This window comes from Budorcas taxicolor, chromosome 14 (genome assembly GCF_023091745.1).
Source record: "Budorcas taxicolor isolate Tak-1 chromosome 14, Takin1.1, whole genome shotgun sequence".
Taxonomy (NCBI): Eukaryota; Metazoa; Chordata; class Mammalia; order Artiodactyla; family Bovidae; genus Budorcas; species Budorcas taxicolor.
In genome coordinates this window covers 49,955,300-49,977,740 of record NC_068923.1, presented here as the reverse complement: position 1 = coordinate 49,977,740, position 22,441 = coordinate 49,955,300, and the positions used below count along the sequence as shown (strand labels likewise).

Below are 22,441 nucleotides of genomic sequence, written 5' to 3'. Positions count from 1 at the left end.
TACTCCACTAGGCTTCCAACAGTTTTATAACCCGCTTCCTAAAAGAAAGCAGCAAAGAGCAATCCATCTACTGCTGAGTTATATCCCACTGCCAACACAGCTTCCCATGATTTATGAAGTTAAGAAAAAAAGCCCAACACTACCCAGTGGACTTGAAGTGCTGCATTCCCTCCTCAGAAGATTTCCCGGTTAAGACATTACTGAATTTTTGCACGCGTATTTGATTTGCTCTGATAACTTTTGTGTGGACAAGATCAAACAGTCAGTCCACTAATTTTGAAGTTTTTTCCATGTTCCAATCCGTGATGCATTCAGTTGTCAGATGAAATTTTGTGAAGCAGCCCAAGGTCTTCCCCAGTCTGACTCCTGATCATCATATAACCCCTCAGTCCCCACTTACATCCATTGTGGCTCTGCACTGTTGTTCCCTGAAAGTCGCTCACTCATGTCCAACTCTTTGCAACCCCATGGACTATACAGTCCATGGAATTCTCCAGGCCACAATACCGGAGTGGGTAGCCTTTTCCTTCTCCAGGGGATCTTCCCAACCCAGGAATCGAACCCAGGTCTCCCTCACTGCAGGCAGATTCTTTACCAGCTGAGCCACAAGGGAAGACCAAGAATACTGCAGTGGGTAGCCTATTCCTTCTCCAGAGGATCTTCCCAACCCAGGAATCAAAGTGGGGTCTCCTGCATTGCAGGCAGATTCTTTATCAACTGAGCTACTAGGGAAGCCTGGGTCATGCTTATTCTCATCTGTACAGTTTGACACATGAACTCAACTCTTCTCTGACAATCTGCCCCCAAAGTCTTCTTATATAACTCAAAGTGTAATATCAATCACATATTTACATAGCCTCTCACACTTTTCAAAGTGCTTTATGTTAATTATGTCACCGGAGCCCCTTAAAAATCCTCTAACACAGGTAGTTAAGAGTGTTAATGTTATTCCATTCACCTTGACTTTGTCCATATAACCAGTATCATTCATTGTGACATATATGTTCTATGGTAATTTGGGGTTTTTTTGATTGTTTCAGTTTACAGCACCTGCAAACTCTAGGCTTTATAACTTGTATATGAGCACTATATCACAGAATTACAATAAAGTAACATCACAGGGAAACTTATCTACATCAATCTAAACTAAAAACATATCCTTCAGTACTCATGCCTATGAGTCTTCTTCTAAATATCTGATTATAATCAATTGTTTCTAGATTAGCTCAAAAGTATAAAATTTAGTCTTGACATTATCTAGAGATCACTTCTGAGTATTAAAAGTTTCCCTCGTCTTGGAAGAGAAGGATAGATTTAGCATGAAGGTCCAATTTTTAAGTTAAGAAAATAGAAGGACTTGAGAGTAAATCCTAAGCAATTTCATACAGTACAGAATACTAGCAGGAATTTGCTACGTGGTTACGACAATTCCAAGTTGCTGACCGTGGTCATCCCTAGCCTGCATCCATGCTAACTCTACCAGGTGGCCAGCCCTCCCCAGAAACCCAGATGCCCAGTGGGCTGGCTCTAGTGACTCCTCCATGTTTGTGCTCCATGTTGGTGGCTGCAGGTGTTAAAGGACTAATCCTTATGAAGGCAGGTAACTGTTTTAAGTTCCTCATGGTTTTTAATTTCTTGCAAGGTTCTAAAATGGATTCATGTCCCCTCTAGCCCTGCTGGAATTAACTTATTCCTTCAACCGGTATTTCTTGAACACATACTACATGCAGGACCTGATTACAACCTGGCCAAGCAATGATGGGGAACATGTGAGCAGGTCTCATTCCTGTCTCTAAGCAGACTTTTATACTCAGGTGGTACCAGTGGTAAAGAAGCCGCCTGCCAGTGCAAGAGACAGAGGAGATGTGGGTTCGATCCCTGGGTTGGAAAGATCCCCTGGAGAAGGGCATGGCAACTCACTCCACTATTCTTGCCTGGAGAATCCCATGGACAGAGGAGCCTGACGGGTTTCAGTCAATGGGGTTGCAAATAGTCGGACATGACTGAAGCAACTTGGCATACTCACCAGCACCAAACTGTGTTACGTCAGTACAACAAATAGAAAACAGTTCTGGTTTATCCTTCACAAAGACAGTGTGCTGCAGCTGCATATTCTAAAAAGTCTGATTTGAACCTGCTTCCCCTCCCACCCCACAAAGTAGTTTGGAGGGACATTTAAGCTCCTCAGTTTGTGCTTAAAGGAAATAAAGAACAACAGAAACAAAAGGATCCAAATATAGCTATGTGACTAAAGTCTTTTCCAACTGTGTGTTGTAAACATATTTTTTAGGGAAACGGGCTTCATTTTAAGTAGCTAGTAAAGTGTGACACAGGTTTGTTTGTTTTAGTATGAAGCTTTCTTTAGAGGGAGGGGTTGATTTTTTTTTTTTTTAAAGGGGTGTGACAAGTCAAAGATTCTTGTAAAATATGTGACTTCTTTTCCCCATCCAGGGACAAATTTGGCCTTCTGTAGAAACAAAACCCAGTGTGTCATTATGCTTCCTACCTTCCAAGGCAAAGGCCTATGTTCATCTAGAAAGGCTCACTACTTACAGGTCTAACACTAGTTACTACAATTCCTAGCAAACCAGGGACAACACACCAGGCGCTGAGGAAACTGGGAGGGGAAGTGAGCCATTCAAGGGCCGGGTGGCCTTGGGACCCCGACTGATTGCTTTCCAAAGCTGGCGGCCACCACTCAGCTCCTTCTGGGTGCCAGGCGGAGGCAAGCCTGGGGGAAAAGCTTTCATACCGGGGCTGCTCAGGTTTCTTTTTAAACCTAAGTTTGCACGGCTCAGGCTGGAGCCTGATCCACGTGACTGAGCACTGAGGCTGTTAATCATTTCCTTTGCTGCCTGAATGGAGGCGAGCAATTACTGCCCAGGCGTTCTTTCCACAACCAAACCCCTGCCTTGTGTCTGGGGCGCATTACCACATACGCTTTGATCAACACGAAGCCTGGGCCTTATGTTAGGAATAAAAAAAAAAAGGCTGTAAATGGGTGGCGAGAAAGCATCGTGTTCTCGGGAACTTTCCAGAGTAACCCGACAAGTTTTCCTTTCTAATTACTCTTGCCCTCGACAGTCTGGTGGGTGACATCTGAGATAGCACATCATATTCTGTCCCTGACACGGTTTGACAGCACAAAGAACCCTGGCACTTTGTAATGAATTACTAATGTGCACAAATATCGTAGCACGTGTGAGAGGGGGACCAGCAAGAGGTGAAGTGCTAGTTGCCATGACACCAGTCAGTTCAAGCTCAGGTTCGTGATCTTCAACTTTGTCTCAGACTCGTTAGAAGAACATAAAGAGCAAATCTGCTCACACCCAAAAGGTTTGAGTGTAAATTCACACACGGGCTGCCGACAGTGAATCTGAGAGGGGCAACTCAGAGAGCCTCCTGAACACCGCTGAAGGACGAATTATCAGGAGTTTATGACTAGTTTATTATGACTAGTTTACCAGCTAGTCAAGCGATCTCTAAAGGAAGTACATTTCATCAGTCACCAGAGTTAGCAGGTCCCAATGGTAGCTGGCAAGGTTAGCTTGAGGCTTAGCCTAAGTCTGACTGTGCTGATGGGGACTTTAGGTCCTATTTGGTGGTGGTGGTATAATCGCTGAGTCTCTTTGCGATCCTATGGACTGTAGCTGGCCAGGCTCTTCTGTCCAAGGGATTTCCCAGGCAAGAACACTGGAGTGGGTTGCTGTTTCTCTTCCCCATTCAGGGACTGAACCTGGGTCTCCTGCACTGCAGACAGATTCTTTACCAACTGAACCACCAGGGAAGCCTGCACTCCAATATCTGTCCTCTTATTCAAATGTCTGAGACACAGGGGAGGACATCTAGTTTGTCATCAGGAAAACGTGGTTGACTCTGGATCGGGGCAGGGGTGGGGGGCTGAGTCAGTGACCAGTATATACCAATTTGTATGTTCAGTGAGACAATTTAGAGTTGGAAGGGACCCTGTGGGATTAGTTTATCTGCAAAAGAGAAAACTTTTAGTAATGGACTCTGGCTAAAAAGTGTGATCAGAGACTTTTGATTACCTGTGTTGAATTTTATCACAAGACTCCAAAATCATAACCTGCAACTGGCTGACAGGGTTGCTATGTGACTAAAAAGAAAAGAAAGAAGAAGGATATTCAAATGGACACTGACATTGCTATGAAAACATGCTTCGCAAGTTTAATATCTCCATAGCTCCTCAGGGTTCCTCTTCAAAGCATTGGGACCTTTGAAAGATAACTGTAAAGGTCATATTTATAATATAAACAAGAACTTCTTAAACAGAAGTGTGACTGGACATAGACATGACATGTCATATCTTGAGAAATCTTTGAGTGTTAGGTTTACGCCAAATTAACTCCCAACAGTTCCAACCCTCCAGTCCATTCTTGGTGCTCTTAATGACAGACTGCAATGCAGAGCCTGCAGCTGCACTGTCAGGACAAATTAACCTAAAGTTAAACAAAAGAGAATGTGAAGAAATGCGGTATCCGGCAAAGTCTGACTCGAGAAATTTCGAGATTGATGACATTTTAAAGGTATAGGTAAAACACTCAGAATATGTTTTCCATATTTGCAAGTTTTTCAAGGTTAATGGACACTAAGGAAGGAGCAAAGCTAATTTCTCACAGTAGGAAAAGGCTACATCCTCTATTTTTGTGCATTTACCTGACTGTCATGCGGTTAATTCAAGAAAAGTCATCTTAAAAATCATTTTGAAGTATTTCTCACCCAAATGTCCAAAAATAACACAGAAAACTTTCACTTCTAAGTGAAGTCGCTCAGTCGTGTCCGACTCTTTTAGACTTTATGGACTGTGGCTCTCCAGGATCCTCCGTCCATGGGATTTCCCAGGCAAGAGTACTGGAGTGGGTTGCCATTTCCTCCTCCAGAGGATTTTCCCAACCCAGGGACTGAACCCAGGTCTCCTGCATTATAGGCAGACGCTTTACCGTCTGAGCTACCAGGGAAGTTCAGGTCCCCTTCATTCCTAAAGGGGACCAAAAATCATATTATGATGGGAAAAGGCTTAATGCCATCAGCACATGTATTGGACAGTTTTCTGATGTATGTTTAAGGGTTTTCAGAATTTCCAAATAAGAGCAATATGTATGATTTGGAAAAAATGCAATACAGATTCTATTAAACAAAGAACATTTAACTGACAGGCTTGTGGTATCCCTCCAAACAGCTCAGTGACCCTCCTTGGTGTTTTGCTATTTCTGCCTGTGTCGCTATGAGAGTTACTTGTCTTTATCAGAATCACAAAGGGACGTACTGTTTATTTACAAGGCTAAAATGACATCTGGTGGCACATTGCTCCGAAAACTCAGTCACTGCTCCTGGAAAGCTATGACTCGACACTACAAACTATTGAGGGTGCTGAAAATGTAGGGAACTGGGTTTAAAAAGATAGGATAAATCATTAGTGTGTTCAAAGATTAAAAAAAGGTGACGTGCTCCCAAGCTAATTTAGGAAAGGAACACATGCCTAAATAAATAATCTTAATCCTTTCGATTTACAGGTATCTGTTTAATCCATGTACTGACCACCAATGTTGTAAACTTCATTTTGGCCACAGAAACTGTAACTTGAGAATTTTCATTACAAAATTATCTTCAATTAGGAAGTCAAACTCAAATCTGTATTTGCTAGCAACACACTGGCTTTCAATACTTCATTTGCAGTTCACAAGGTGCTTGCTCATGTTCAGTTGTGTCTGAATCTCTGAGACCCCACAGACTGCAGCCCATCAGGCTCCTCTGTCCTTGAAATTTTCCAGGCAAGAATACTGGAGTGGGTTGCCATTTCCTTCTCCAGGGAGTCTTTCTGACCCAGGGATTGAACGGGTGTCTCTAGTGTGTCTTGCACTGGCAGGCGGGTTCTGTACCACTGCGCCACCTAGGAATCCAACACAAATTCAGAAATTCATGTAATGCGACGACAGCCCTTTTCTCCCTTTCCTGTCCGGGTATGTTTGTAATGACAAGAAAGATGTCCTGACAAATTGTGCAAGAGAGTCTCAAACATACTGAAGGCTGGAATGAGTCTCAGACTTAAGATGTTCATCAAAGTCTCTATGTGCTTGATATAAAATACTCTCTCTTTAGCTGTAGAGAATATGTCATGATCATCAAATTCCTATCAATGTTACAGCTACTGTCCTTTTTCTAATTATTCTGAGCCCACAGGGATTGGTTTAACATTTAGAGGCATCAGCAGTTAATACATAACACACATGCACGAGTCTACTCCTGCAGTTGCCCTGCAACCGAGAAGCTAATAAAAGAGCTGGGCTTTTCAAAGGAACACCTAGATGATGACACCATTAGTTATTCAGCAAAAATAAATGCTTCATTAACTTGCCTTCCCACTGTTAAAACATACGATGGATCTAGCTTGAGGCAGGGATTCAGATATCAACATCCTGACACTTCAGAGTTCACTGTGCAGAAATGCCAGAGAGGAAAGGACTTAAAAACTCAATGTGTCTGGAAAGTACACTGGTCTTTACTGTCCAGAGATCACATAGTTCTGACTGTCAATCACTTAACCTTCCTTGTTAATTGACCTCTCTTGGCTTAACTCATTTGGGAGACAAAAAGGAGAGAGGCAAGATTTCTTAGCTCAAAAGTGTGACGACGGCTTATATCCAACCATTCGTTCTTCGATTCCCACTGCGTGTTCAATACACAAGTCTTAACACTGAGGTATTGCTTGCCTAAGACTCTCATAAATGACTCAGTAAGGTATCAACTCCATTAGCACAGTTGCCAATCTGGTGAGCAATAAAAATATCTGTTCGTTAAACATTTATATGCTGTCATGACTGTGCCTTTTACAGTAAGATAATTTGAATCCATGCCTCTTACCTGGTAAAACAAAAATTACAATCATTTTTCTGTCTTTTACTTGAGTCCACAAAAGCCCAGTGTGTTAAAAGAAACGATGAAAAAAAAAAAAGAGCGAGACAATGAATGCTGCCCACTGGTTCCAAAATGCTACATTCCCTGACCCTCCCCCAGCTGAATCCTAGATGATCAAAGGAGTGTGCCATGAGCTCCAGCTCGGGCCCTTTCCCCGATTTAATAACTCTTTATAGAACAGTGAAAATTGCCTGAAAAATTGCAAATAGTCTGCTAACAACAGGTTGTCATTAATCCCTTTGCTTTGCTTTCAAATCACCAAAAGTGTAATAAAGACAGATCTTCCCAAGGGCAGGGGCTTTGGTTCTGCTCCAGAGACTGGTAACCACTTTCAGGAGGCACATCCACAGGCACAAGGGCTCAGCCACTGCCTAGGTGGTAGGTCGCCCCCCACCCCGCCCCACCCCCGCCCCCAAACCACAGCCCAGCAAGGCCCCCATGATCACCTTCTGTCATCTCTTGTACTTCATATGTGCCAAATTCTTGTCTACCTTCTAGGGTGCTTCTTGTAGCAGTCTTTATAGAAAATAAAATCTTTACCTAAACTCAAGGTACATCTCATCAAGAGCTTACTCCTAAAAACTTTCTTTATTCTTAGGCATGCACTGTAACAATTTAGAACTCACTCACTGTGTATGAGGGTCTATGAGGGTCTCCTGTATTGTGCTAGGCATTGTTTAAAAACATCTTTGCAATCGCATGGACTGTAACCTGCCAGACTCCTCTGCCCATAGGATTTACTAGGCAAGAATCCTGGAGTGGGTTGCCATCTCCTCCTCCAGGGGATCTTGCTAACCCAGGGATCAAGCCCACCTGTCTTCTGCACTGGCAGGCAGATTCTTTACCACTGAGCCACCTGGGAAGCCCTTCTGAAAGAAACTTAAGGATTGTAAAAGCCATGTTTTCTAGAAATCGGTTCTCAAACTACGCTATACATTGGAATCATCTGGGGAAGTTTCTTCTGGTGCCGGGGCACACCCTGGAGCAGTTATACCCCGGAGGGAGTCCAGTACCAGAGCCACCGTTCCCCAGGTGACTCTGTTGTGCAGCTGCATTTGAGACCCTGAGAAGAGAGTCATCTTGCCCTCAGCACCACTGACATTTTGTGCTGGATAATTTTATACTGTGGGAGGGCTGTCTTGTGCATTGTAGGATGTTAAGCAGTATCTCCGGCCTCTACCCACCAGATGCCAGAAATAACCCCACCAGTTCTGACCCAGGAAAATATCTTTAGATGTGGCCAAATGCCCCTGGGGAGGAAGAGTCCCCATGAGAACCACTCTTTAGAAGGAATATGCACATTAGTAAATTAGGTTCCATGTGGTCCAGTGATGATTTTTTTCTGAGCTCTAATTCTCATATTGTCATCACATTTTCTAGCTTTGGAAGACTTGAAAAAAAAATCACAACTTAAATTCACAGCTTACATTCAATCACTTGTTGATTGGGTTAGGCTCAAAAGCCCATTTTTAGTTTACATGTCAAAACCTTCAAACCACCACTCTAGCACTCACTTCAGAAATACTGTTGAAGGTAAATAATGCTGACGATTTGCAGGGACCAGGAGTGGAGGAGGGGGATGCACAAGAGGCAAGGCCTCTGCCCTCCTGCAACTTGTTTTCAGACAGTCGTTTTGGTCCTAGGCAGGAAGAACATAGCTCTTTAGTGCACTGTGTGAACTCCATCCTGGGCACAGCAACCAAGGGGAGGAGTGGGCAAGAGAGCATCTTTTAACAATGGCCTGGAACCACAAAAACAAAACAATCAAAATCCTAGACAAGGATGGACCCCAGAGTCCATGGTCTGGCATTTTTCTAGCCTACAAAAGTCCTAAGTCCTAGCTCTGGGGAAAAAACATGCAAAGACTACTGAGAAAGTGGGAATGGAAATACATGCTCGAGAGCAGTTCCTCCACTAACTGTCATGTGCACAAGCACCACTTGGCATCTAAATCAAGTGCAGACCCTGACCCAGGAGGTGTGGGAGAGGCCTAAGTTTCCTAATGTGCAGCCTGGCAGGTAACACTACTGCTCTGGACCACAGGCTGAGCAGAAGGTTACAGTGTGAGCCAGCTAATGTCTACTCCAAACGTCAAGTGGCTTCAAATCGATTTCTCCTAGAAATTCAACAACAAAGGCAGACTAATTTCTCTGCCATCTCTCCTACCTGTGTTCTCTGAACCAGGGTATCTGGGCTTGAGAGGTCCTGTTCTCCACTCCACACATCTTTTCCGCAATAACGTTTTGTCAGACAAACACCAGTTCAAATTGACGTCAAGAGCCCTGGGAGATTTGTATGGCCGACGATGGGAGTTTATAGGCTGACTGTTTATGTATTTGCCTTGGTTCCATTTTAGCACCAGCAAGCCCCTCTGCTGTAGTTTGAATGCTTGTGTGCCCCTCCAAAATTCATGCTGAAACCTAATGCCCAATGTGATGTTACTGGGTCATGAAGGTAGGGCCCTCATGAAAAGGGTATGTGCCCTTGTAAAAGAGACCCTTCCCCCTTCCACCATGTGAAGATACAGCAAAGATAGCTGTCTAGAAACTAGGGAATGGGTCCTTACCAGACAACCCATCTCCCAGAGCCTTGACTTTGACCTCGTCCAGCCTCCAGAACTGTAAGCAAAAAATTCCTGTTGTTTATATGCCCCTCAGTCCATGGTTCTCTGCTCAAGCTGCCCAAATGGACTAAGACACCCCCATCCGCATTAGAACAAGCTCTCAAAAAGAGATCCAGAAGATTTCAAAATCCTTTCCCTTTATCTACAGAGCTTTGATGGCTTAGTTTTCAAGGCAAGGAATTTAGACCTTTTTAGCCTCAATATTCACCTTTAAAAATTTTCCACATTTATCTTTTGAGGTTTTCATGCTTCAATTAGCCTATGAGAAAACCCTAATAGGAAAAGAACTATTCCTTTAAAAGTCAGATGCTTAGTCCACAAGTTGGGACACTTTCAGCTGGCCAAAGCTGCACAATTTTGAGAATCCATGATTACGTTTTCTAAGCAAAGCTCGTGGAGTTATCTGGAATTCTGATCTCATAAGATTATTATATAACAGAATAAAGGTTTTACATTTTCCAGGAGATAAGCCTAGAACAAACCAACAGAAACCAAAACTCAAATCACACTGTTATTGACATTTCAGTACCAAGTATTTACAGAACTTTGTTCAGCCGGTCCATCTAGAAGAGCCCTTTTTATTCATTACTTTCTGTGTCTGTCAGTGCTGACCTGCAAATTAGGAAGAGAAGGAAGCTGGGTGGCTAAGGATACTCCACACTCTCCTCAATGAAGTAACCACCTCAGCTACAGACCACAGAAATTTATAGAAAAACACATGACTTGGGCTTTGGAAATAAAACTGTAGTGTGGTACTGGTTCTTTATAATTTTACATGCTTATCTAATTTATGGAGCAGACTTTTGGGAATATTAAGTTAGGGTTAATTAGTCATTGCTAAACTAACCATGCTAATTAAAAAAAAAAAAAACATTTGAAGGTGTATTCATACAGTATACCACAGGGCACAAACATAAGCGACTCATAGGAGAATTCACCTTAGAACATGTGGCCTGGAGAAGTATCTGCAGAGCTTCTACACTAAGGTTCTGGGCTTCCCTAGTGGCTTAGATAGATGGTGAAGAATCTGCTTGCAATGTGGGAAGACCTTGGTTCGACCCCTGGGTCAGGAAGGATCCCCTGGAGAAGGGAATGGATATACTCCAGTATTCTTGCCTGGAGAATTCCATGGACAGAGAAGTCTGATGCGCTACAGTCCGTGGAGTCGCAAAGAGCCCGACATGACTGAGTGCTCACACACAAACTAAGGTCCTAGGCTGAGGGTCTAGCTCCTAGATTCTTCCCTCCCCAGTGGAGCCCTTAGGCAAGTCCCATAGCCTCTTTCGGTTTATCTCCTCATCCATAAAAATGGGGATAATGGCTCCACTTAATTGAGAGTTGCTGTGAGGAGCAAATGAGAGAAGAGCATTCATGAAAGGGCTTTGTAAAATTTAAGCGCTATATAAAAGTACAGTAAATGCACCCAAGGTTAATCAAGCATGTATTTATGGGTTACTTGGGTTAGAAGTGCTATCTATTTTTGGTTATGCTGTTTCTTCAAGTTCCTGCCAGTTCCAGGTTCTTACCATGTATGGTTCCCAGGCCCCCTGCCCTCCGGGCAGTGTCAGACCACACTTCCGGCAAAAACCCAGGACTGGACCACCAGAAACGGTCTCACACACCCGGGGCTGACAGCTGCCCGCCCTCTTCCTCCAGAATCCTGGGAGATGCTCAGAAACAACAGACACTTTCCAGTAACACTTCTCTTCCTCCAGAATCCTGGGAGATGCTCAGGAACCACACACACTTTCCAGTAACACCTCTTCTCTTCCTCCAGAATCCTGAGAGATGCTCAGAAACAACAGACACTTTCCAGTAACACCTCTTCTCTAATCCTTTTCTTCAGTTCTGTTCTGGGGGTCAGAGAACCACCGTTTCAAAACACAAATGACACTGTTTGATGAAGGAGAGTCCAGCAAATATAAAAATACTAAAAGTCAGTCCTGAACTATTAAACAATGATTTATCAGACCTGAGGTTTCTCTTTCCAGAGAGATTACAGAACTGTCCTCACTTAAAAGATCCTTGAGAAATCAGTAGGGGGCAGTATGTTAATTACAATTTGCAGGTGGGAAAAAATTCAGGCTTTGAATTTGAAGTTTTCACTTGTCCTCAAGCTACCCATGTGCTTACATAAGTTACACCACAAATATTTTCCCAGTTACACTGATTTGGGAAGTGTTATTTTGAGCCTCATTGTTTAGAGTAACACTGAGAAGCTGAACCGTGTTAATATTCAGCAATTCCAGTACTAAGCCATTTGAAGGCAAGGCAGGAAATTCACATTTTTATGCAAGCGGCAAATGAGAGAGAAACACTTTGGTTTCCACAAGCCCCCCCAACAATGCCAGTGTTTCCAATTTTAACACCGCTGCCACCTTTCACACATCTTTGTGGGATCTTTGGAAGTTTCACCGACCAAGTCATGTTGTGTTTCCAAATGTGAATTCACTGTAAGTGGCTTGTCAGTTGGGCTCGTTTGACAGCACTCAAGTTTGCGGCGGTAATTGCCCTTCCTTGTTCAATATTCTAGCAGCATTTGCTGCTGTGTTGGAAGTCTTATCATCATTATGAGAGGATATTCTTTTTTTTTTTTTTCCTCCCTGTGGTTCACTTAATTTTAGCTTCAGAGCATTTAGGAAAATGGTCCCTGACAGGTGTGAACTTGAGTTTTGAGGGACTTGACAAATAAAGTGAAAAGGAAAAAGAAACAGCTCGGGAGCAGGCCATGCTGGATAAGAGCAAGTAAAAGACATTGGCATCCTTTTGTCAGAAGGCATGCCTGCGGTGCCGTGATGGCGTAAGCCTGTGTAAACCCAGAGGTCCAGGCGATGGGAACTGGCTGGCCAGGTGTGGCAGGGTGAACGAGATTAGGTCCTAAGGCCATGCTCTGACAACAATTACTCTAAACAGTGGTGTCTGATCAGGGTTAGACCACAATCTGGGAGATTCTCTAAGACAGCCCTATCATGGGGCCCAGCTGTATGCTTTACCTGTCTACTGTATATTTTCAAAGAAAGAATTAAAAGATCCCATCCTCTGAGTAACTTTCTGGTTATGCTTACAAGGGGTTTCTGCCTAGGTCAGTTGATAGAACTTTAAGAAGGGGTTTGTTCTTTGAATAGCCAACTACAACAGTAACTTCTGAGATAAGAAATCACTAATTAAACCAAGAGAGATTAACACATTTTAATCCGATCCCTGGAGTTACAGGCTCAAAACACTGGATTTAACCCCTTCAGCTGAGGCAGGGAACAGGTCCCTATTTCTTAAGGACTCTCAAGAGTTTGTCACACTCCAGAGATGAACGACAAAAGCCCTTTATCTTGGAACAACTAGTGGCTCTGTGTGGGGAAGGAAGACGTAAATTCACCCTGCCAGGACACCCCCTAGTGGAATTTCAGCATAGTACAGTGCGGGGGTCCAAAACCATCCCGGGTGTTTTGGACTTAACACAGCCTCTGGAGCACTTTTCCAAGTCCAGAGGCTGTAGCTGCACCATCCACGGTCAGGAGCCTTCTTCCTCACTGAGCACTCCCACACAAGTGCACAAACCACACACATCATCTCTCCATCCAGTCACACAGGCAGATAGCCGGATTAGGCAGAGACAAGTTGCCTACTTATCATCATTTCAGTTTCTGAAAGAACTAGAACAAGAATTTTAGATGAATCTGCTATTAATATTCCTTAACTCAAGGGAAAAAAAAAACATTTAGAGAAGGGTTTCCTACTTTAAAAAAATTATTCCCCCTCCCTATTGAGGGTATTAAACTGCTTGGAAGGAGTTTTCTGATTGTCACATCTTACGTATGTTCAAATTATTCAAGTCAATTCACTAGAATTTGCCAAAGATCCTGAAAATGTGAAAAATGGTTAAGGTAAAGATAAACATTGCTTTCAAACTGTGGTGCTGGAGAAGACTCTTGAAAGTTCCTCGGACTGCAAGGAGATCAAGCCAGTCAACCCTAAAGGAAATCAACCCTGAATAGTCACTGGAAGGACTGATGCTGAAGCTCCAATACTTTGGCCACCTGATATGAAGAGCTGACTCATTGGAAAAGACCCTGAACCCTGATGCTGGGAAAGACTGAAGGCAGGAGGAGAACAGGGTGCAGAGGATGAGATGGTTGGATGGCATCATTGACTCAATGGACACTGAGCAAGCTCAATGTCTGAGCTTGAGTCTGAGCAAGCTGCAGGAAATAGTGAAGGACAGGGAAGCCTGGCATGCTGCAGTCCATGGGGTCCCAAAGAGTCAAAGACTACGCAGTGACTGAACAACGAAAGGCAACTGTAGAAGAGAATACACTGAGAATGTGAGCAGTGAAGCATTTAAGCACAGGGTCTGTAGCCATCCTCTGGGCCACGGTGACCTGATCCTGCAGCCAATCAGATGGCAGAGGACTCTGCCAGGTGCTCCCCACTCAGCCTTTCTGAAAAAGCTATCCGGCAGTGTCGGCATTAGCGCAGGTTAACGAATGCTGCCACTTTGATGTGCCCTGTAGGTTAATGTCTACTTGGGCAGATACTGGATAAAGCCCTGGATGCAGAAATAATGAAGGAGAAAAGAACATCAATTTTGCTTCCAAAAATCAAGATAAACAGCACATAATTAAACAAGAGAGTGCCATTCCCTGAAGAAGGAACAGGCAACTATTCTATTCCACAAGGACTGCCCCTTTGGTATATCAAGACACTATGAAGTCAATGTGAAAAGATTTCAAATGTGTTTGTTTTTCTTTCTCAGGAGTAGTGATACATTTTGTCTGAACTATTCAACTTTTGTCCCCCAGGAAGACGGGACCCAAATGGTAGGAGAGGTGAGTGTGCCGGCCCCTTCAGGCCCAGTGAGGCAATGCGCTTGGCAGGCAGGTGGAAATCGGCTTTGGAAGGCTGGAGCTGCCACGCTAACGAGCCTGGACTTCACGCTGTGAACAATATGGTCACGCAAGGGCTTGGGGTAAGGTTCTAGTCAGCATAATCGTTAAGTAGGCATACAACCAATTCAGGTCTGCTTAGGTAACCTGAGGTTGGCGAACAAAGGCTGGAAACAGGGAGATAAGTTCACAGATTCTTTGCAGAGACCAGGCAAGAGGTGACGGAAGCACAGAGGAGGATGCGGGAATGGAAAGGAGGGGATCAAAGTACACAGTAGCAACAGAAGAGTCAGGCTTTCGTGACCCACGAGTGTGTGCAGGATGGAGGATTAAAGACATTGCTGATGTTTCCAGGCCTGGCATCTGCTACACACCAGGGGATTCAAGACGGGGCAAAGAGGAATCGCTTTCCGTTTTGAGATTTTCTGGTTTTAGGGAATGCACGGAAGAGCCAAGACAGTTGTATGAACTTGGGAGCTCTCAGAAATCACCGTCAAAGCCACTGAAGTAAACAGACTACCCAGGCTGAGGAGCACAGTGAGAAGCGGTCTGAGCATGCCACACTAGACAGCCCTCAGATCTTGCAGGCAAGGAGAAGAGAAAACCGGGAAGATGCGGGGAGAAGCAGGAGAAAGTGGGCTTATCATGGCAGCTAGGGCGCCAGCATCTCAGAGAGATGCTTGACAGGCTCACTTTCTGTAGAAAGGTCATGCCACACACTGGATATGGCCATTTTCTCATATGACATTGGTTACTTGGCAATATTCTCTAAACAACTGAGATAACCAGATTACAACATATATCAAAGGTGCTGGGAAGATTTTTGTAGGATGGTTCCCTGCTCACACCGATTATTTATCATGTCATAGATGTTTATTTCTAGTAGCACCAGATTTGGGTCCAGCATGTAATGTATCAAATACAGACACTTGAAGCTCAATGAGCACGTGATCTTATTTTATGTTAGGAAAGAAGGCTATGAAAGGACCCTGATAGGAATGTAAGAGTTCCAGGTACCCAAGCAGTTGCTATCTAAAGAAACATTTTACTCGGTTTCTAACTGTGACCATGAGCATTAATAACATAAAGTATGCTGACCCTATGTCAGTTTACAATTTGGTCCAAGACACAAAAAGTTTATTGCAGAAGCTCAAAACATTTGATTTTTATGCATATGAATTTACTTAATAACAAAAGCCAGCTTTAGTACAGATCTGAAAATCCACCCCGACTTTCACATTTTTAGTTGCTGTCCTAAGACAGGAAAACAATACTCTATAAAATATTTACCCTAAGAATTCTTAATATTACATTTTAGAGGAGGAAGTATCAGCTACATAGTTTTATAAGAATACTTTAGAAGTGATTAAAAAAAAAAATTCTAAATCCAAGAAGCCACGAACAAAACTAGATTTCTCTAACCAGAGGACAGAGGAATATAGTATTTGAGATTAAAAACCAATAAATCACGTAAGAACTTAAACATTAATGATTAGGGACCATTCATGAGATATTAGGTACAACCACAGCACTAATGTCTTTAAGTGCTACATTACTCAGATCTAGCTGGTGGGCTTTTACTTTTCCTGGATGGATTTTAACTAAATAGACTTTAGACACTTGGATATAGATAAATGCCCAATTCAGTAATTAGTATTTTAAAACTGTGAAACCTTTTAAGTTAAGTGGTCTATTAATTAACTACCAATTATCTTGTCTGACTATCATATCAATAGAAGTAAATTACCGACTAGCAATTTGACAGATTTAGCCCTTTACCATGCAAAATTTCTTTAGAACATAAAAAGGCCTGGAGTTAAATGCTTTTGCTTCCCCCTTTTGGTTAATCGGGGATCAATTTGCTGCTCAAGTATAAAAGCCAAATGCAGCTCTTTGGTCAAAAAGGACCTACAGATAAATTCTGTCTTTTAGAAATGACAAGTTATGATTTTTTGTTTTCTTTTAAAGATTCCCTTTAAAAATAACAAGTGAAGCAAAGTATTAATGTTTTTTGGGGAAACATGGGTTTGTAGCTCCTATGTGGAGGCCAGTTCTCCATATTTCAAAGGATACTAGAGAAGTATTTTCAAGTTTTTGCCTCTTACCCAGATACAGAGTGAGTCTGAATAGATGGTTTCTCTGATTTATGCCAAAAGTCAAGAGAACTGTATGGCACATTCCCACGTTCATGTCCTAACTGAACGTTGCACAACAGATCATGCTGATTAAAACCTACCCTCAAAATCTATCACTTCTTGACTGGTAACCAAGACAAGGTTCTGAGGAGAGCTGCTGGGCTAGAAGAACCCTGAGTACCATAGCTTTGTGAGCCCATGGACTGTAGCCCACCAGGCTCCTCTGTCCATGGGATTTTTCAGGCAAGAATAGTGGAGTGGATTGCTGTTCCCTTCTCCAGGGGATCTTCCTGACCCAGAGATCAAATCTGGGTCTCCTGCACTGAAGGCAGATCTTTCACTGTCTAAGCCACCAGGAAAGCCCAGAGCAGACTGGAGGGCTGTGCAAAAAAATGCTAAGTACTGCAAACACTTCTAATGGGTATGGAAATAGGTCCGAGAGGACGAGAAGCAAGAAAGGAATTGCATCACAGACTTAAAGAATGAACTTATGGTTGCCAGGGAAGGAGGGAAGGATGGGGCGAAAGGATAGTTAAGGAGTATGGGATGGACAAGTACACACTGCTGTATTTAAAATGCAAAGCCAACATGGACCTACTGTATAGCACACGGAACTCTGCTTAATGTAATGTGGCAGCCTGGATGGGAGGGGGGTTTGGGGGAGAATGGATACATGTACATGTATGGCTGAGTCCCTTTGCAGTCCACGTGAAACGATCACAACCTTGTTAATCGGCTATACTCCAATATAAAAGTTTAAAAAAAAAATCAAAAGAGAAACGAACCATGGCCAGAATCCTTTCCTTAAGGCTCAGCTAGAAACAGGAATGACTGCCATATATTCAAACTGAGCTCATTTAAACTTATCTATCAACCACCAGCCTTGCACCAATGAGCAGAGTCAATACACTATAGCAAAAAGCAAGCTTACAGGTGGGCACGGAGAATGGAAAAGTTGTGGATGAAAACAAAAGGAGAGACACACGGTAACAAACATAAGATCCCTCACTTGGAGATCCTGTCAATCTTCCACAGCTTGAATTAGTCCAACATAATGCTTACCTTTTGAAACTTCAGAAGCCAGGCTCATGGGAGCATTCTCTGAGTAGGTGATCTTCTAAATATTTAAGCAGAAGCCTAGCCTCTACTATCAAACATTTACTAAGTGACTAGGAGTAGAGTTCTGTCCCTGGCAGAGGAAAACAAACAGAGGTCCGTAACAAGTTGCCTTCAGACAGCTTGCCATCTACTTGGGGCTCCGGGGACACAATGGATCAGGAAGCACCCCAGAGAGCACATAGCAGGCACAAAGGACCAGGATGACAACAAACACCGCGAGAGAGCAACAGAAAGAAGAGGTCAGTTATTCAACTGCAGCTTCATCAGAAAACAAAGGGTTGGACAAGATGGTCTCTAAGGATCCTTGTGGCTCCAACACATCAAAACACAAGATAAGGGCCAGAGTGAGGATGCAGGTCATAGGAAGCACCTGAGCCAGCTCTGAAAAGACATATGGAGCAGAGCAGAGGGCCCTCTAGGCTGGGGGAGTGGTACAAGGGGTGGTTTGAAATCGAACACCCACAGTGAACGTCTACGTGGTTTCCAGTTCACTGCCTATGACTGTAGAGCTGGGTCAGGGTCAACATACTGCTGATTATGTTATGAACACAGACATCAACTGCTACTTAAAAAGTCTGGCTCAAGGTGACCTGTTCCAATCACTGAACGAGTCTTGGCTCAGATGATCCACTCTTTAAAATGTATGGGGCAACTACTTTTCCCCACCCCGATGCAGTAAAAAGACACTGCGCTAGTCATCTTTTCCTGGAAGGAAAGCAGCACATGGCAGTGCATGTTGGAATAGTTACCATGAACATGTTCACCCAAGGGGACTACTGGAAGGGAAGCTGAATTCAGGTGGTTCTTAGACTACTCGATGCTCTCTCCCAAAGAAATCACTATAAAATTATAGTAAGTCGTCTTTTAAATGTTGGCTTGCTAGATTTCTTCCTAAATGGTTTGTGAGTCTTGGCAAGAAGTCAGAAACTCCAACTCTTAAAAATGAATTTTCTGACTCAATTTTGAAAATAAATTCTGAGGTTTAGATGCTTAAGGGAAAAACAGCTGGAGAATTCAGGAGCCTCCCATAGTTTAATATGAAGTGACGTCATTCCTGTCAAAACGTCCAAGAACTCCCTAAATTGTGCAGTTAAACAACACTGCCAAGCAAAAGAAGCACTCTGGGAAGGTGGTACGTTCCTCATTGGTAGAGAGATTTGGTGCCACAAAAATTTTTCTGTTCAAACTTTAATTTCCTCCCTAGGTTAGAAAGTCTATCAACTGATGTGCATTTTCAAAGCTGAGGCTATGGATGCTTTATGCCTAAGACACTTGACTTGGCTCTCTTTTTATACGATGTCTGACAAAAAGAAGCTTTCCTCTTACAAGTACCTAACTTCAGATTGTACAGGGTTTTTCTAAAAATCTGGTTATGTGTGACATTGTACAATTTAACAAAATAATCAGGCAGGGCAATTGGGCAAGGTGGTTAAACTTTAGAGTACTTTGTGAAGGTAAAGGTTCACAGTTTGGAAACCAGCATCATCTCAGTCAGAGGTGACTGGGAAAAAAAAAAACCAATCCTGCTATGCATGGTTCATAACTAGTCAACTGATGGTTAGAGCTCTGTTTAAGAATGACAAATGGACTGAAATCAGATGCAGTTGCTCAGGCAGCCTCATCCTCACCAGGCTTTAAATATGAAAACTACAGTCTACCTGCAATTTATGTACATCTTTTACTTCAAGTGGTGGCTCTTTGATTTACTCCAAATTATAAACACACAAGATTCCTGATGAACTGTGTTGCCAAGTTTATTCTCTTGCACTGACTTTTACCCACCTGATCACCTGCCCCCTGTTTCTGCGGCCCCCACGGCAACAGGATTTTTATTCAGTTTCCCACTCCCACTGCGCACCACACATACCCATCTACGCGTGCACACACGCACACACAAAACACACTTGAAGCCCTCCAAACTGTATTTGGTAACTTTACGCACTTAAAACATAGGTATGAGTTAGCGTCTGTCATTTATATGTTCAGTTTTAGAGCTTTGGAAATGATTTAAAGCTCATGCTTGAATAGACAACATAAAAATGAGCTTCTGCGGGGGTCAGAGAAATGGTTTACTGTTCAAGGAGCAACGTTTGAACGAGTACTTCTAAAGCCAGATTAAGTTTTTAAGCAGTTGCTAAAAAATTAATGAGGTTTAATGTGACCTATTTAGGAGAAACAGTTCTTTGTTGTGCTCTGTTAGGAGACTAATCCGCCTATGAGACAACAAATAAACAAAAATCCTATTTCCTTATCCCTGCTTTATTGGATCCCACCTGCCTACAAAAGTAAAGGGGGTTAGAAGAGCATAAAGTGGGTCAAGAGTGTACAGTTAAAGGGGAGAGCGTCACGCCTACCGTTAGAAAAGGTCAGCTGGCAAACCGGGATTAGTTTTGCCCCCAGAGCAGAAGGCCCGCTCTCTCATCTATTTAGATGAGGTAATAGTTCTGAGATGACTGGAGGCTGAAATGGTTCAAGTCTCTGTTTTGCTAGGTCTCAACTCTCAACCCCTCTGCCCCCTACAGAGGAACTCTGTGGTCCTTTCAGACTGACTTCTTAGAGATTTATCTTCTAAGCTGAGAAAGTTCTGAGATATGCCCCAATATGCCACAGACCCTGGGGATAGTCAATGGATGGTAAGTGGCTGCCAGGGTGGCCTGACCACTCCCACTGGACCACAGATGCTGATCTCAGAATCTTTGGCGTTTTCTGAAATGTGGCTCAGCAGTAATTTGGAAGCCTAAACTCTGACTTTAGGAATTCATAAGAACAACTGATGTTTTACAAACTCGACAGAAAGTAAAATAAACAAACCCAGGGTTTTATACTCCCTCTTGTTATTTTTATGGCAATCTTTCAAACTAGTTCAAAATGTTCAGTCCTCTACCCTCTCCAGAAGTTCTGAATTGGGAGTGGGGGTCGGGGGGAGGAAAACAATCATTTAATAGTAACCAGCATATGCTGTAATTCACCAGGGGGGAAGAGAGAGTTGGAAGGAAGCTTTGTGGGTGAAAGAGTGCAGGTGGCTTTCAGGCTGGTACTGAAGTCTCGCTCTTTCCCAACCTTCTTGCTGAGTAGGGCCCAATAATAAAAACAAGGATGTTTATATTTACCCAGAAGTGTGCATGGCAATTGACCATCATGGTTCTCTCAATGAGCTCATCGGGACATTCCAGGAGGTGATGCCCAGACACCACGCCGGCATTATTGACCAGGACGGAGACCTCGCCAACTTCCTTCCGGACCCTTTCCGCTGTCAGGTAGACGTTCTCCCTCTTTCCCACATCACAGGTGTAGGTAAAAACCTGCAGGTTACAGTGGGGCAGAATTTCTTCCTCACCGTTCCCCGCTGTCCTCAGAAGTCCAGATGAAGGGAAAGAAATGGAACAGAGAAGGGATGGGAGGGGGTGCAAAACGTGAGTCACGTGGCCATCAGTAGGACAAAGATCACACAAAACAAAAATACTACAGTGAGCTTCAAGTTTCTAACACCCTAAGGCTTGCCAATGACTGCACTTACAGCTGCCTTCCTCCCTCTAGTCTGGGAATTACAGCAATTTACTGGATAACTTTGCTTAGGGGAAAATCATGTAATTGTGACCAGCCCAATACAAGTCAGACCTCATGGGATTGGCTTTCTGGAGCTAAAGACACCTGGAATGAACGGATCTCAGCCCAGAGAGTAACACCTCCTCCTCCCTAACACACACACACACACACACACACACACACACACACACTTCTCTTTGGGAGGAACAGTGGTCAGAAGCAGCTCTTACTCTATTTAGTCTGTCTGCGAGCCCCGAGGCTCACAAATCAAAACTGTAATAATCTGAATTCAGCCAAAGTCCAGAAGTGAACCGAATTTGTTATGACAAAGTGGGGATCACACTGGTTGGTCCTATCTGGAGTAGCTAAAACCCCCAAGAAGCAGACTTAACATAAACTGAGTTGACAGGTAAATGTGCGATTTTCCTGTATAAGAACTCAATCTAAAAACCTGATCTCTTCTCTGGAAAACAACCACCTTTCTCTTTTAGGTTTGGGCAGGGAGCACAGAAATCTGTTTGCTACCCTCATACCAATGGAGATGTACCAGTTTTGACCTTCGGTTTTCTGACATAAAAGACAGGTGCCAATAATTTTGGTGACAAATGATCGATATCGGGGAGGGGTGGTGTCCAAGTTAATCCTCCCAATATAGTTGGGTGTTTTCTCTGGAAATGAAAAAATTGTCAAAAAGCAAGAGCCATTATCAAATCCAGACCGATACTTATGGTCGGTTATGTTTTCCACTTTGGCTTTTTTTTTTTAAGTCTCAGACTCAGGTTAGTTAATAAATACCCAGAAATGCAGATTTCCTAAGGTTATCAAAAACATGGAATTAATTTTACAATAAGGCTTAAATCCTTCAAGCGTTTTCCCTTAAGAGGCCGTGTGTCTTTCAATCGGGCTGAATATGTAACTCAAGCACTGACTTAACATCTCCGGTGCAACAATGTTAATTATTTTCCCGTGGCTAAACTTATAGTGAAATCATCAATGCTGCCCTCGTCTCAGCCCCTCAGACCGCAGTAACTTACACGTATGCATCAATGAGCGAGTCTGAGAACAACTTCCCAAAGACACTAGTTTCTCCTTCCCAAACGAGACTGAGACATCTCTTTAGGATTCAAACCGGGGGTCCCAAGTTCGCTCGCCCTGCTTAGACTCTTAGCCCACAGTCTTCCCCAAAGGGACTGGACCTCCGT

At 43.3% G+C, this 22,441-nt stretch overlaps 1 protein-coding gene across 1 annotated transcript in view; it reads right to left on the bottom strand.

The window, feature by feature from the left end:
• The window catches only part of RDH10 (retinol dehydrogenase 10), a 28,752-nt gene that overhangs the window by 5,798 nt on the left and 513 nt on the right, over positions 1 to 22,441 (bottom strand). The window contains exon 2 of the mRNA XM_052651822.1: positions 20,804 to 21,039. Coding sequence (XP_052507782.1) covers positions 20,804 to 21,039 — 236 coding nt within the window. The remainder of the gene's footprint in view (positions 1 to 20,803; positions 21,040 to 22,441) is intronic.